Source organism: Thermobia domestica, chromosome 3 (genome assembly GCF_964235325.1).
Source record: "Thermobia domestica chromosome 3, izTheDome1.hap1.1, whole genome shotgun sequence".
Taxonomy (NCBI): Eukaryota; Metazoa; Arthropoda; class Insecta; order Zygentoma; family Lepismatidae; genus Thermobia; species Thermobia domestica.
Genome location: NC_137456.1, coordinates 88,883,242 through 88,898,631, shown reverse-complemented (window position 1 = coordinate 88,898,631; position 15,390 = coordinate 88,883,242). Strand labels below are relative to the sequence as shown.

The following is a 15,390-nucleotide window of genomic DNA, read 5'->3' as shown; positions in this document are numbered from 1 at the left end:
TATCTGTTCCGGATTCTGATCTCCAGAATTAATCATATGTGTTTAATATTGTTAAGGTCTGGGGATTAGGTGGACCTCGGAAAGTATCGTAGTTCATCTCTATGTTCATGAAACCATTTCAACTGTTCCAGCACTGTGAATTAGCGCACTGTAATCTAGGAAAATTGTGTCATTAGCAGGAGGGACCATGTTACACTTTTCCAACAATCAGTCACCCACTTCGCACATTCTCTGCACTATTTTCTTTATGGTAAAGCGTTGGTGGTGTGGACCGGAGATGTTCAGATTATGCAAGTCGCGTCTGATTGTGTTCTCGCCAATAGGCTGTTTCAGGTGCTGATGAGTTCCACAGTCACTTTGTCACATAAGCTTTATGGTCTTTCATGACAATCCTTTACAATGCACGGCTATCATTATTACTGTGGTCTCTCTTCTGTCCACTATTACTTTATATTATTTTCCCTTGAGTTTTGTAGGCCGTCATCACCTTAGACACAGTTCCTCGAAACTACTTAACACACTACACTGGTCATCTTAGTTCAACTCACTAATCGCGGACTCCCAATTTTTGCCTCTTTCAAACTCAAGAGACGTCTCCCGATTTGCATTACAACCGTATGCCCGCTTCAACACACGGCTCCATTCCATATCGCTTGATGTACTACATACGATCACATAACATCAGTACCAACGAGCAGGCGCCGCAAATGCATCCTCAGTTTTGCCATTTCACACAACTTACGTGTTGCAAACTATACCTAGAGCTCCTTCGTGGTTATGTAAGTAGTATACGCGCCTTTGGCGGGGAGGTTCGAGTTTGATTTGCAGCAAGAGCTCATGTAGTTTGAATCCCACATTGTAGATCCAAGTCTTATATAGCCTTGCTGTTGAAAGGGACGCTAAACTCAAATTGAATCAAACCATAGATATTCTGAATTGAAAATCTTATCTTAGTATTCAACCTGGTGTCTTTATTTAAGATTATCATAGTCCTATCTGTGGCCATGCACTCGTGCGTATAACAATTTAGTCGAAATATCGTAAAAATGATATTTTAAATAAGGGACGGGTTGAGTACAAAGGTAGATTTCTAATTTCAATAATATATACTCTATAGCATCTATCAGTAACTATACAGGTATTTTCATTATTTTGATAATCATCTATCTGTATCTATCAATATTGTTTCGAAACATGAACATTATTATCTGAATTAATATGATTTTGTAATCTTCGATTTTCTAGCGAAAGTAAGTTGTAAAAAATCAACTTTTGTCAGTTTCTTTGAGATTATTTTCAATATCTCATATTTAAATACATGCATTTAACATTTTGAATTAGCATTCGAAGTTCTAAACTGATAATAATAGAAGTAGATGATATCATGCAGCAAAAATTCTTACATTATTGTACATTTCCTGAGCTATTTCCTCGGCTAGTCTCGCTTCCTCTGGATCTGCTTTCTCTCCTATCCAGACATAGACAATGCCTGTATTGTCTTCCCGATCGAATGGAACTTTCAAAATGTAGCTGCGAAATAAAAATTGATTCAATTATCGGTATGATTAAGGCCACTCTTGCGATGTACAGAGTTAAATATATATATTTTAACGAACTCTTTATTCGTACACACAAATAGTATGTTTTGGTACATAGGTTTGTAAGAATTAAAATAAAAGACCATGATTACGCTCCTTCCTCCACTACAGTTTAACCTACAGATATCAGTACATAGCTTCTGAAAAATAAGAACCAATGTAAAGATTCTCTCAGGTACCTGTTTTCTTCACATTCCTTTCATGTACAGTCACGAACACTAATAAATGGAGGTTGGAGCCATTAGAAATAATGGCTTCAGCCTCCATTTATTACTATTCGTGACTGTACAAATTAGTTTCGAACGCCTCAATCACATTTTGTGTGTGTCTCTGTGTAGGCAAAGACTGAAAATAGTATTTGAATAAGCGATACGCGATGATAGCAGCAGAACTTTGCTTTCCAGTTCATTGAAGACTGGTTTATCAGTCTGACACTACCTCTCTTTGCAACATGAATAAACAATCTCTATCCCCGTAGAGCAAGAGCTTGTATGCCTATATATGAAAGGTAACATATTTGAGGCTATAACTATTGGTAACATTCCTTCATTGGATTATTATTTTTTTAACACCTATCGTTACTTGATTGTGTATATACTAAATTACAACACCAATCCTAATCCAGATGCTCGGAAATAAAATGTAATTTCCTATTTACTGTTGAATTTTGTAGTGAATACATGTCGTCTCAGCTGGAGTGAAGGTGTTCAGTATGTAAGAGCTACTGAACAGCAATTCAAAGCCAAAAGCACAAATTTTACCATTTCTGAGATGTTTTGTAAGACTACTATTATTCTGAACATTTTTCAAGCTTAAGAAGTCCATTTAAATATTCACCGCCCTGCAAATTAATCTTTACTGGAGTGCACATTCGGTGCCACTGGACATTTTTACCAATCAAGCACAATGCACAAAGAAAGAGCACTATCTCAAGAGAAGTGAAATGCAATATTGGCCTAATATATATACATATATATATATATATATATATATATATATAAAGAAAATTAAAGACACTTTCTGAATATATATTATATTTTAAAATGTAATGCTGTGCTATATTTCTGTTAAACATAATGTTATAATGTTATTCCAGTATTTATTAGATTGCCTTAATTTTTTTTTTTAATGTAAAATAATCGAAAAATTTATCTTTATGGACAAACTTCCATTGCAGGAGGATTATACGAATTTCTCAATGTCTTAAGGCTATTGGTATGACTTAGAATACTCACCAGAAGGCAGAGTTTAGAGCCATAGCTTCTGCTTTGACTTGAATACACCTCGTGCAGAGAGCGCTGCCGTTGGAACGAATGTGATAGAACTCAACAGGTGCCTGCCAGTCATCAGGACGAGTTTCTTTGCGCTTTCCTTGATGAATTATGAATTTCCTTTTAAAATGAGCCATGAACTTCAAATTCTCCTGTTGCTGATGCGTTCGCACTACTTCCAACTTCTCGCCAAACAAGGATTCAAATTTCTTTTGCAAACTGTAAAAGAATAAAACTTACTAAAATCGTACAAAAATCAATCGAACAACTTTGAGATTCTGTACAGTTTAATAAAGGGATGCAAGTGGTTCATCGGTGCGGGCGAGTATTTAATATCATACCGAAGGTAAGTGAATGATCTCTATTGTAGGATGTGGGCTAGTCGATTTTTTTTTTGGACTAGTAAAATTTTGTTGCTTATTTGCATCCCTGGTTTAATAATGCATTTAACTAACAGATAAACATACCCAAAGTCTGCACTATATTTCACATTTAAAATCTAAATTTTCGCTGAGAAGGACACAGCACTAGTAATGACGAAAAACAAACTGAAATGAATGGGTACCTGGAGCAAAGATACGTAAACACACTATGAATATGGTTTTTATTGTTAAGCAAGTTTTATTCTATGTATCCATTCCTTTACCATCTTTTTACTTTGTCTTTTCGTACTTGGTTATGCTGTAACTTTCTAGCGTAAGTTATATTTTAAAATGGAATATCTTGCAATAACTTTAAAAGTATTCTAATGATAAACAAGAGTAGCAACATTTTAAGTTTCAGCAAGAATTAAATTTGACCTTTATAAACTAAAGAGAAGATTCATTCTATAATTTACGAAAGAAGTAGGCTTGAACAGCACCTAACTAGCATATAGCATTATATGTCCTCATAAATAACAATCTGCGTTACATTAGAAACATAAATAGTATAAAACTTAAGATTTGTTATTAATATGTTTCCTCAAAAACAAATTTTCCAGATCCTGTCAGCATAAATAATATTCTTAATTTTCAGTCTTGCTTACAAAATTGTGTGAACATTCTTTGGATGAAGAGTTTACAGACTTCAACGGTGTTTTATATTGTCTAATGCTCTATTGATTAACAAAACACCGCGTTGCTAAAAACTCTATAAAATAATACGAAGATCAAATGTGCTGAAAGCCAAGAACTGTATTATACATAATATATGCTCGCATAATAAATGTTCGAATATAGTTAGTTATACCTGAACGTGAACGTAAGCCATCCCATATTGGAAGCTTCTCGTCCTTGCCAGAAGTAGACGACGCATTGAAAGTCATCTTCCAGAGGCTCTTCGTCATGAGCTGTGCCGTCTTCTTCTTCTGGACCTTCTACCGGAACCCAGTATCTACATAAGAATACGTAGCAATCTTTGCTGTAAAAATGTCCTGAAATTATACAAGGAAAAATCGTTCATGAATGATCATAAAGATTGCAAGAAAGAAACAAAAGCAACTAAGCACTAGAATACATGATGATCCTGTTTATTTAAAACGCATCGATACACAACTTGCTTCAAATCATTTTGATTCACAAAACCTAACACAATGTGACATATCAACAGAAATGTCTGCAAGTGATCTGCCTTTTAAGATTCAGTTTTTATCTGAAATTGAGTCCTAACTGTACATGACAATTTAAAATGAATGGTATGAAAAAATAAAAAGAGACACCTGCAACTGTTGTAATTGTATTGTGGAATACACGGAACGTAAATTTTTTATTTTTTTAAATGGATATTTACACTCAGTTACAGACAGATGTGTGGGCCGCTTTCAAGACACATGAGATGTCTAAACAATACTCAAATTGTTACCACACCTACAATTGCATAGAATTTTCAATGGATTGGATTGCGTCACGTATCAGTTGGTGTACTGTAAATGCCTTAAAATACTGTGAAAGTGGCACGAACATCTTTGACCTTCATCTACCTGGACAGGGTAGTGACCACTAGTTGCACATCTTGCAATTCAGCGCGGCCAATTTAGCGTTGTGGAACCGTCTTGCTGCAACGTAAATTCGGGTACTTCTTTTTCCAACTGGTACTACACGCGCTTGGACAGCACCTAGAGGTGATTCATATTTTTCACAGTAGATTTCGCGAAGAAGAGCCCAAACACACGGTTCTTGGTTATGGCGCACACCACTTAAATGAAATGCAGTTTCGTCAGTGAGAGAGAGAAAAGTCAGTTACGTCATCCACCTCTAACTTTGCCTTTAAATCCACACAGACATTTTGGTTTGTCTGATACTTTTAGCACATATATTCTTTTCGTATGTCCATACCTGAGTCCGCTGATATCATATCTAAGTGTTCTTGGGAATTGCATACACAAGGAAGCAAGAGGAAATAAAAAAATTCGGAATGTATTTCTTTAAGATTCAAAGGTTCTTAGTCACACACACACAACTGAGATTTAGTTTGAAGGCTAAAATATAAAGACGAATTTAACAAAAATACAGGATCTAAGTTAACAAGTTTATGTATAAAACTGAACAGTAACTCACATTTTTCCACGAACATATACTATGGAACCATTTCTATTTACCTAATTCCTCTTCTGGAAGTCGTACGAACTTCTTTCCTTCGAGAACAAACGATTCCATGGCTTCTAAATCTTCGTTCCACTCCTCCATTAGTTGCTGGGCTTCTGTTGGTGACATCGGTGGCTGTCTAGGTGTGAACAATGCCGCCAGATCAGCCTGTAAAATTATAAATGTTACGAAAGTTATTTAAAAAAAAAAAAAATCTTTATGGCAGTATTTAATGGAAGAAAATATTTACAACGTATGGTGTTGCATATATAATTGTTTCGACAAAGTATCCACACCACAAAAAAGTGTGGGACCTTTTTTTTTTTTTTTTTGAAAACTACAAAAACGTATGGCAGTTTGGAATTTGGCACTATTATTATTATTTAAAAAAAAAAAAAAAAAAAAAAAAACTTTCCGGTAATTCAAAGTTAATTTCCAAAAGATGTCTGGTTAATTTAGGCCAGACGAAAGCAACAAATGCATATAGTTTATTGTGTCCCTCTCTGATACCTCAATTAGTAGACAACATCTGCCCAGCAATACGTAGATAGTGGTTTGAGTCGAAGTTTTGTTTTTCCTTTCTTTTTGTTCTCCCCCCTCCCCAGGAAGCTATTTATTCATTTATTTCATAATTTTGTTAAGTATTATAATGAATCTAGCATTGTAAACAAATGCCAAAGATCGTAGATTTAAATTCCCTGCTCTAAGTACGAAAGTTCGAATAAAATCCTGAACAGTAGTTTGGATTCCATGCTCCTGTCTTTTCTAACTTCACTCCTGCACAAGTGCGTAAATCAATTACCACTATAACGACTGAAATAACTGCTTATCGAGAAAGATGTAAATATTTATTTACAAAATATAGAATACAAGAATACTTCAATTTTCAGTTTGAGCAGTCACCAGCTTTCAATTTGCTATACAAAATAAATACTGTTGTAATCTGAAATGCACTACAGCACAAGGTAATCTAGCTGTCCCCTTCTGGCTTGGTATTTCAAACTAACGAGAAGTAGCAAATACAAATTATTCATATGTATATAACTCGTAACATTATACCAAATTTAATAAACACAGATTCTGTAAAGCTGATTCATACATACCTTGGTCTCTTGCTGCTTTGCCCACTTTGTGAGATCAGCTCCAGTCTTTTGAACAGACTCCGCAGTCCGTGTAAAATCAACTGCAATCACTTCATCCCAACCACTGAACTTCGATTTGAAGATCTATAAATAAAGAAATAATGTATACCATACTGACATAAAAGAGAGTCAAGTGCTGTTAATTACGATTTGACACGCTACAAAGTTTAATGCTGCTTTATTCAACTGAAAAATTAAGAACAATAAATCATCGGACACATATTGCTTTTACTATATCTAGTCTTGCCATAAATATTGTTACAAACTTCCACTTGTAGTGCACATCAAGTGAAAAAAAGTGAATTATTAGTTTAACGTTCTACTGTAATACCTTTTAAATTAAAGGAAACAACTGAATAATAGAAGTGAATGACTAGTGAAGATCGGTAGCAGCCCAGCCCAGTAGGTAACACAATTAGTGAATTATTTTAAGTATATCAGAATGAAGTGATGTGATCACAAGAATTCTGTAACAATAACAGCGCTGCATTAAGTACGAAATACAGATTTGGGGATTCTCAACATGCTTAAGCCGAATAGTGAATGATACATTGATTGACTGGAGTTTAACGACGTTCCTTTTCGGTACTAAGGTCATAAGGATGTGAACTACTGCTCGAGTATGATCTATATTACTATTTGGAGTTTTAACCAAGGTTAGTAATCCATCGAAAATAGAACCAGAGGCCAAGCACACGGACAGCACTTGACAGTAAGCTGACATTACAGAAATGTTTATCTGCCAGGTTTACTGTGACAAATTGTCGATAACAGTCTCAAGAAGAGTCGCACAGTAAAAAAGGATTGTCTGGTTAAAGATGTAGCAGCTGAAACTCAGAGAAAACTATCATGAAGTACGTAACATTAATAGTTTATGAGGTAAATGTTTAAAACTGATGATATTTTGTATTCTTTACAATAACTTGGAACTTGGAGTCAGGTAAAACAAAATGCTCGCTCCAGTAATATGCAATAAATCATTACAGAAAGAGCTTTTTCATCAATGAATCAATGAAAAATGAAACAAACATAATAATAATAATAATAATAATAATAATAATAATAATAATAATAATAATAATAATAATACACCTGAAGATCCTTTCAATCGACCGAAGTATCTAATTTCTGCTACATGCTCCCGAAAATCTTCTGAGAAGGTCCAATGGTCCTGACAAACTCGCATTCTGCCTCTATCAGTGGTGTGTGGTAGGGAACATGTTATAACGGTCTCTAAACCTCATTTCTGCGAAATAGGAGTTAAAACTTATACCAAGGTGTATCAGAAAAATGTTTCGGAGTCTGTGGTCAAGCAGTTAAACAGCCTATTTAAAAAGCAAAACTAGAATTTCCAACCAGACAAAAGTAAGCCATACGGCTAAGTTTACCAGAAAAGAGAGATTTCCTATTTCATATGACAGAATTCATATCTACAGAACAATTGACTTTAACAGAAACCTTGTAAGGTACCATTGCTAACTTTAAACATTCCTTCAAGAATGAAATAACAGACTTTCCAGTAGTATTCATTCATGCATAGTGCGGTTTATGACTGGCCTCTGAAAATTAAGAAGTAGCTGAGAAAGACTAGGATAAGAGACCTCTGGGTTGGTAGGATGTACCACCAACCCTGTTAGGACTGGTCTAACCCAAGATAGAACCAACTCATATGTTTCTGGTAGCGACGAACGTCCAGTTTCTTAGTCCACAGAGTTGGTCAGGTAACAAAATTTAATTAGTTTAAACACACCTATCTTCTTCCGACCACAATTTATTTTACTTATAGAAAAAGGATAAGACTCACAAGGAGTACTTACCTGTGTTTCTGTACCCTCTTGTACACGTGTGACCATTGCATATTCCGGTCTGTCTATCATGCTGAAAAGTTCTTGGGAAAGTTTAACTGCAGCAGCCCTCACAAGCCTTGTAGACTTCTTCCCAAACCTAAATAGGAAACGCTAATTTTTGTTACTGAATACTACTCAACCTTTGCTTGTACAGCGGGGGACACTTCTAAATGGTACAGCCATATGGAGATTTACGGCTAAGGTGTACCATTTAGAAGTGTCCCCCGCTGTACATTTATATATGTGAATCATTCCGTAAATAATGCACACTAATTTTTGTTTATTTATATGTTGAATTTTTACAGCATCTCTTTACAAGGCAAGAAGGGTCTCTCCTGCTTCTCAATAACCGAGAAGCTTCAGTATTCCTCCACAATGCTATTTTTGTTCAGCTGTCGAATGGGTCGGGTAACGGCATCACAAAACTTTTCTAGAGATAGAAAACGACGTCCATTCATAGATTGTTTCAACTTGGAGATAAGTCGAAGTCTGATGGACTCATGTCCGGACAGTAGGGAGTTGAGGTAACTCCTTTCAACCGTATTCGTGTAGCTCTTCACTTACGATATTTTCGAATTACGGGCGAGCTTTGTCGCGGAGAATGTGTAGCTCTGCCTCGAGCAACTGAGGTATGATTTTGTGCATTTTTCTGCGCAGTTATTGCAAGAAATTACAATAATATACTACTGTGACACTTTTTCACAGAAAACTCTTACGTTATGATGATTTCTTGATGACCATAAGCAAAAATCATGATTTGTTTGATCCTTGATTGAGCTCGTTGACATTTTTGTTGGTAATGCACAAGATGGAGTTTTCCATGTTAGACTGTGATGATTTTAACTCTGACTTACAATCTCCGATTTAAGATTCATCAACAGCAACAATTCATTTCGAGAATGTCCGACCTTTGACGTGGAAATTTTTATTTCAGAGGGGTTGCATTATTCAAACAGGCCTCTTTCTGTTCAACAGTCAACAAGTGAGGAATTCATTGAGCACAAAATTTTCTCTTCTTTAAATCATTTGTCAGAATCCAGCATACTAACGTCAATGGATTCCCTATGGTTTCAGAAAGAGTCTCGCATGTCGCACGACGACCTTCTTAAAGGGCATCTGCCACAAGTTGCACATCTTGTTCATCGGTTAATGATTTTGGCTTTCTTGGTCTTACATAATCGTTTATGCCCATTCGACCACTACAAGTATAGAGAGATTTTTTCTTTTTTATTATTATTATTGTACAAAGAAGTAGTTTATTACAGAAGAAATTACGTATATTGTTAAACTGGACTTATAAAATTCACTCAACAACTAGCGGAAATCTACAAATACAGTAACACAACAAAATTTCATACAATAGTAGTAACATTAAAATAATAATAATAAAGAGAGTGAAAAAAGAAAGCATGAAACGAAAATATCCAAAGGGAACTGAATATCAAAATTTCCTACATTTTATATTTGATGATAAATAAGGAGAAATCGGTATGTTTCCCGGAGAACATCTAGGATGAAGGAACACCACATTATACATATTTTCTTCACGATCATTTATTTTCGAGTCCCGAAATCGAACTTAGGATCATTCGAACGAATTTGCAATGTTAGACCTATTTTGTGACCACATGTGCGTTCACATACAAGCTACCATTACAAGGACTTTTTTTTTTTTTTTTTTTTTTTTAAACTTTCAATGTGAAGAAATTGAAGAAATATCGTAATTTTCCTTCTATCCCGCCACAATGAACACCAAAGAAATAACAAAAAATTTAACTTTGAACGAAAATTTCAGAGAAAGAATGTTTAGAACATAAAAAAATACTATAAATTACAAAAACATGGAAAATATATAAGCATGTGTCGAAGACATGGGAAAGTCATCCGTGTAAATTACGACCCAAAGGACTTATTTTTAACATAAATATATTTACTTTGATCTTATTAAGATAGTATTAAAAAATAATTTAAATAAAAATAGTTATAAGGAAAAAGCACACTCAATATTCCTATACACAATAGTTCGTACGTTAGTTGGCTACAAAATGCGTGCCAGTTTTTTCCTACTCTGTCTTGTGCGGATCATTTAGTCTCAAAACCAAGGCGATTTTCAGTAAAAACCTCAAATGTTATAATTTTTCACTCGCGTCGTCTACAAGAGAGCTCCAATTAGCTAATTCAATGCTGCTCCCAGCTTGACTGCATGAGAAGCTCGTTATCAATATGTTCTCACGGCTTGAACAATAATAGTGAACAGTGAGTTATTGTAGGCTATGAATAAATAGACGAATAATTTTTTCGTTTCGCAGCAAGGTGGCCCAATAATTCCACTTCACAGAAATAAAAGTAGTATCCAAATTAACGAAATTAAAGACTATTATCCGACTCTAGTCGAGTAGCCCAAAGAAAAACAGCACAACAGTGCACTGTTAACTCAGCGCAAATTTCAAGTAAAACACTGTGTGGATTTTTGTCAGGTTTTCGTTACGTGAAGTTTCGATCTTAATGTACGACCTCTGATAGTCAACAGACACAGTACTCAAACACTTGCACCCTCCATTTTCAACACTTGTCACAGTCAACCTGTGTTTACTAAAGAGCTCACAAGCACACGTCATAATGCTTCATGAACTAAAGTTTAAATGATATATTAAAAATAATAATAATAATCCAGACGATATATCCAATACTACACTGGTCAGTTATTATTGGCTATGTAAAAAGTATATTAATGTACAAGAGCGCTAGACTAATCCAATAATCTTGAACTCAAATGAAGAGGCATCTGCAATATGGAATCACAAAGAGACGGGTAGCTTCTATAGGAGATTTATATATCTCAGGTTCGATCTCTGGTGGAAGCAATATGAAAATAAAATCAATATATTTCAATAAACTATAGAGTCTGCCTCATAGAGCTTCAGTGCCAATAGAGAGAGCTAAAATAAGCTCCACAAATTCCTTTTGCAAACGCACTGAACTGGAAAAGACAGAGCAAGTACTCTTTGTAGCAACTTCTGTGAACAACTCAAGTTATTCTCAAGTGAAAATATACACGCATTTCTTTTCTGAATAATTAGAATAAGTTAATTTCAAGTAATACTTGGATATAACCTGAATTATATTTAGAACGTTAACCATTTGAAAGTTATCTAATTGTACTGTCGATTTAAATATTTGGATTTTCATTCAGAATGATTCAAGAGACCTGAAACTTTATTTTCGCATTCAATTATAGAAATCGATTACAATTATCCATTGCAAGAAAGCAATTAATTACATATATTGCTGTTGTATGACGGAAAGCAAATTTGTAAAAATATAATTTCTCATTCAAGAAAGTTTTATGTGCAGATTGCTTAATCGTATGTTTGAGAAGAATATTTTACAAGTCTTTACCCGAAATTCATTAACAGAATAAACGTGACACACAAGTATGCACCAAAACTTTCAGATAAACAAACAATACATGCTCTCTTATTTTCTACACAATTCTATCTAATTTAATATTTTGTGGCGTCAGAATACTTGACAGTGGACACTGTTAAGGTACTTCAATTATCGCGTCTCAAAATTTAAACTACTATGTATAAATATTGGGGCCAATATTTTAATCATGAGGTTTTGACAATTCCAATCTAAAAATGATCAACCAGTATCCAAATACTTTTGTCCAGTCTCTCTCTCCTACCTTCTTGGTGGCTAGTAGTACTGGTTGCAGCATTACAGGTGGAAGCAGGGTTCCCAAATATATCAAACTGTAGGTAGAGATGGAAAACTAACTAATTATTTTATAAAATATCCCCTACCAACTAACCGGGTTAGGCAAAAAGAAAAATGGGTTCTGAGAAGTAAAAATTCGTACTTAACATTCTCAGACTTTTCAGGACACTTTACAAGTAAGCTTAATTACCAGACTTTTCCAGGTCAGTGGGAACCCTGGGAAATAATAAATCAGAAGTAGTAGAATACACTATATCAAGCACTATCTGATTGACTGAAAATAAATGAAATATAAGCAAACTGTTGAAGAAATACAATATTTGAACATTATGCACATTAACCCCAAAGGTACAAGAAAACTCACACGTATTGGAGTTTGATAATCAAAATACATCCACAGACACATAAAACAAAGAATATGGAGTGAGGAAAAATCGGCTGTTTCTTTCCTTTACCATATTTAATTTAATATCACATGGTTATGCACTATAAGCTAAAAAAGACACATGATAAATGCAGCAAGTGAATGATGAAGGTACTTAGAATGAGAAATCAAGAGAAACCTGCGAAATCTGTAGATACAATGCTGTCCACCAGAAGCTTATATGGCATGGAATCGAGCCAATAACCCGTTGCTAACAGTGGTGTGCACTTTATCATTGGGTTGAATTTCTGTTCGAAGATTAGAATACAATATCGCGCTGTATATCGTCATTCGTGACGTGCAAACCTTCCATTATAAACTCAGACTGAATCTGTGTTTCGATTAGGGCAAACTGAAAAGTTATCAAACCAGAAAAGGTTTTGAATTCTATGATTTGTATACTATACACGAAAATTCTACATTCATGACAGATTAATAAACCACCGGAAAATAACTGATCTAAGCTTATTTTAAAATGCGATTAGCTCATGATGAAAGTAGAGTAGTAAAAGTACAAACCTGAAGATACCTCATTACCTTATTTGATAACCTGAAGAAAAAGACAAATTAGCCACCAGTATAGACATAACCCAGAATTCTGAAGAAAATAAAAGATAAAACTACTTAATGTTTTCATTACCTTATTTGATTTATATTTGTTCGAAGTTATGTAGCATCATAGTTTTATTAGTAATACTCAATAATAATACTAAATAAACTACTTACCATACAAACACATCACAGTAGCAATCCAGGATATACACATTTTTGCTGACAAGAAGTGTGTTCACAAGTTTGCTATGAGGAACTTCAACTTGAGGCAGTTCCAAGTAGCCCATTCCAAGACGCACTTGATATAACCGTGGAACGACAGGTGTAAAATCAGGATCAACATGTTCCTGCGCCAAAGAAATAAACATCAATGCTTTATATACCACTAAAGTATATATTTTCAGTTTGCATAATGCGTACGCCAATTAAAATCCATTACCACAGTGATTGTATGCGGTCATATGATTGATGGAAATGTATAAGGTACGACTTACAAGTTCGGCTTATACTTCTTAACTGTGCCTGTTTCAAAATACTGGTGGACAACTAATTTCACAGTGATCCCCGGGTAACGACACACTTTTACCACCGTTCGTAAAGCTGATGTGAACCATATTTGGCAACATTCCGTAATAGCTTCTGAGATGCTGCCTTCACATTTCCTGACGCAAATGATATCTACCTTCAGATATTGTTTCATGTAAGGAAAAAAGCTAAAAAAAAGAAGCGGGCTAAGTCGAGTGAGTTCGCAGAATGCTAGAGCACAAACGTTTCAGGTTTTATATATATGTATGTGTATATATATAGATATAAACCGACGATTAGGAACACAGCGATATAGAAAAGGAACCACTGTCTGCTTTACCACATCTCAAACCGGCTACGATATATAATTTTCGCAAATAACGTAATATATACACATAGAGTTCCCTGTTTATGTTCTGTCCTCAGGAGTGAATTCCAAATGCACAATTCCTTGAGAATCATGATTTTCTTTCTGCTACGAACCTGCCGGATTTTCTTCGAAATTAGTGAAAATAGTGACTTATGCGTTAAAGAAGCATGCTTAAATTGGGTGGAGAATGATAACTGACTGGTTGGGCGCTCGCCTTTACTGCGAGGAGTCTCTGGTTCGATCCCAGACTGTGTGAGTTTATGGTCTGTGGGTTTTCCCGTTTTCTTTCACATTATCAGTCTAGCAATTCTTTTACAATCATTTACTTTCATTAATTATCTATCTCCTTTAGTCTAAAAGTCATTACTGTGAGACATAGAACTAAAGCTATAAATTTTATTTCATTTACACTTGGATTGAAAAATAAGTTGAACTAAGCTTCATTAAATATCTTTTATTATACACAACAACACTGAACAAGGCGATGATAAAAAATAATAATAAAAAAAAAAACATAAAAAACACGAACATGTAACAGTTTCAACACGGTAACTGTGTCTTCATCAGACTTCTGCACCTTCTGGCTACTTGAGTTGGTCACCTCTTATATACCAGGTCAAGAGATCAACTTTTAATTAGGCTCTGCCCCTTCATTAAAAGTTAACACTTGTGTTTTTCCACTTTTACCTGTTCAGCTGCACACTTTTTGCTGAACGCATTCTTGTTCTTTAATTATCCTTGTTTATGCACCATTATTCATTTGTTCTCTTTCTTTCTTCTTTCTTTTCCTTTCTTCTCTTTAACTAAAATCCTCTCCCATTCTTTATTTATCGCAAATCCTCCATTCCAGTTCATCACTTTGCCTACTGCCTTCATGACTTCCCTGACTTTTTACCATTTTCTCATCGAAGTCCTGTTCTTTGCTTCTATGACCTCTTCTCCTTCCCACTCTATCATGTGGTTTGTCTCGTTCTGATGTTTACATATTGCGTTGTTATTCTTTTTCAATCTTACGTCATCCTTGTGCTGCTTCATCCTTTCTTCCATCTTCTTTTTTTGTTTCTCCTATGTAACAAGAATGCACTCCGCAAAAATATATATTTTTAACTGGACAAGTGTGCAGTTGAATAGGTGAAACTGGAAACACACACGTGTTACTTTTTAATGAAAAGGCAGAGCTTAATTAAAAGTTGATCTCCGGAAGGTATATAATAGGTGACCAATTCCCAAGTAGCCAGAAGAAGTGGAAGTGTGATGTAATCCGTAAATTTAATTTTTCCTAATGTTTACTATTTTGCAAAGGCCATTTAACTAAACTTTAAAAAGTGTCTATCGAACAACTGAACAGAAAGAGTTGAGTTGAGTTGAATTGAT

General features: G+C 34.8%; 1 protein-coding gene across 1 annotated transcript in view; it reads right to left on the bottom strand.

The window, feature by feature from the left end:
* fliI (FLII actin remodeling protein) overlaps positions 1 to 15,390 on the bottom strand; it is an 83,560-nt gene that overhangs the window by 21,213 nt on the left and 46,957 nt on the right. The window contains exons 14-20 of the mRNA XM_081751265.1: positions 13,296 to 13,468; positions 8,393 to 8,519; positions 6,537 to 6,659; positions 5,448 to 5,601; positions 4,100 to 4,283; positions 2,834 to 3,088; positions 1,404 to 1,530 (exon numbers count right to left, since the gene is read on the bottom strand). Coding sequence (XP_081607391.1) covers positions 1,404 to 1,530; positions 2,834 to 3,088; positions 4,100 to 4,283; positions 5,448 to 5,601; positions 6,537 to 6,659; positions 8,393 to 8,519; positions 13,296 to 13,468 — 1,143 coding nt within the window. The remainder of the gene's footprint in view (positions 1 to 1,403; positions 1,531 to 2,833; positions 3,089 to 4,099; positions 4,284 to 5,447; positions 5,602 to 6,536; positions 6,660 to 8,392; positions 8,520 to 13,295; positions 13,469 to 15,390) is intronic.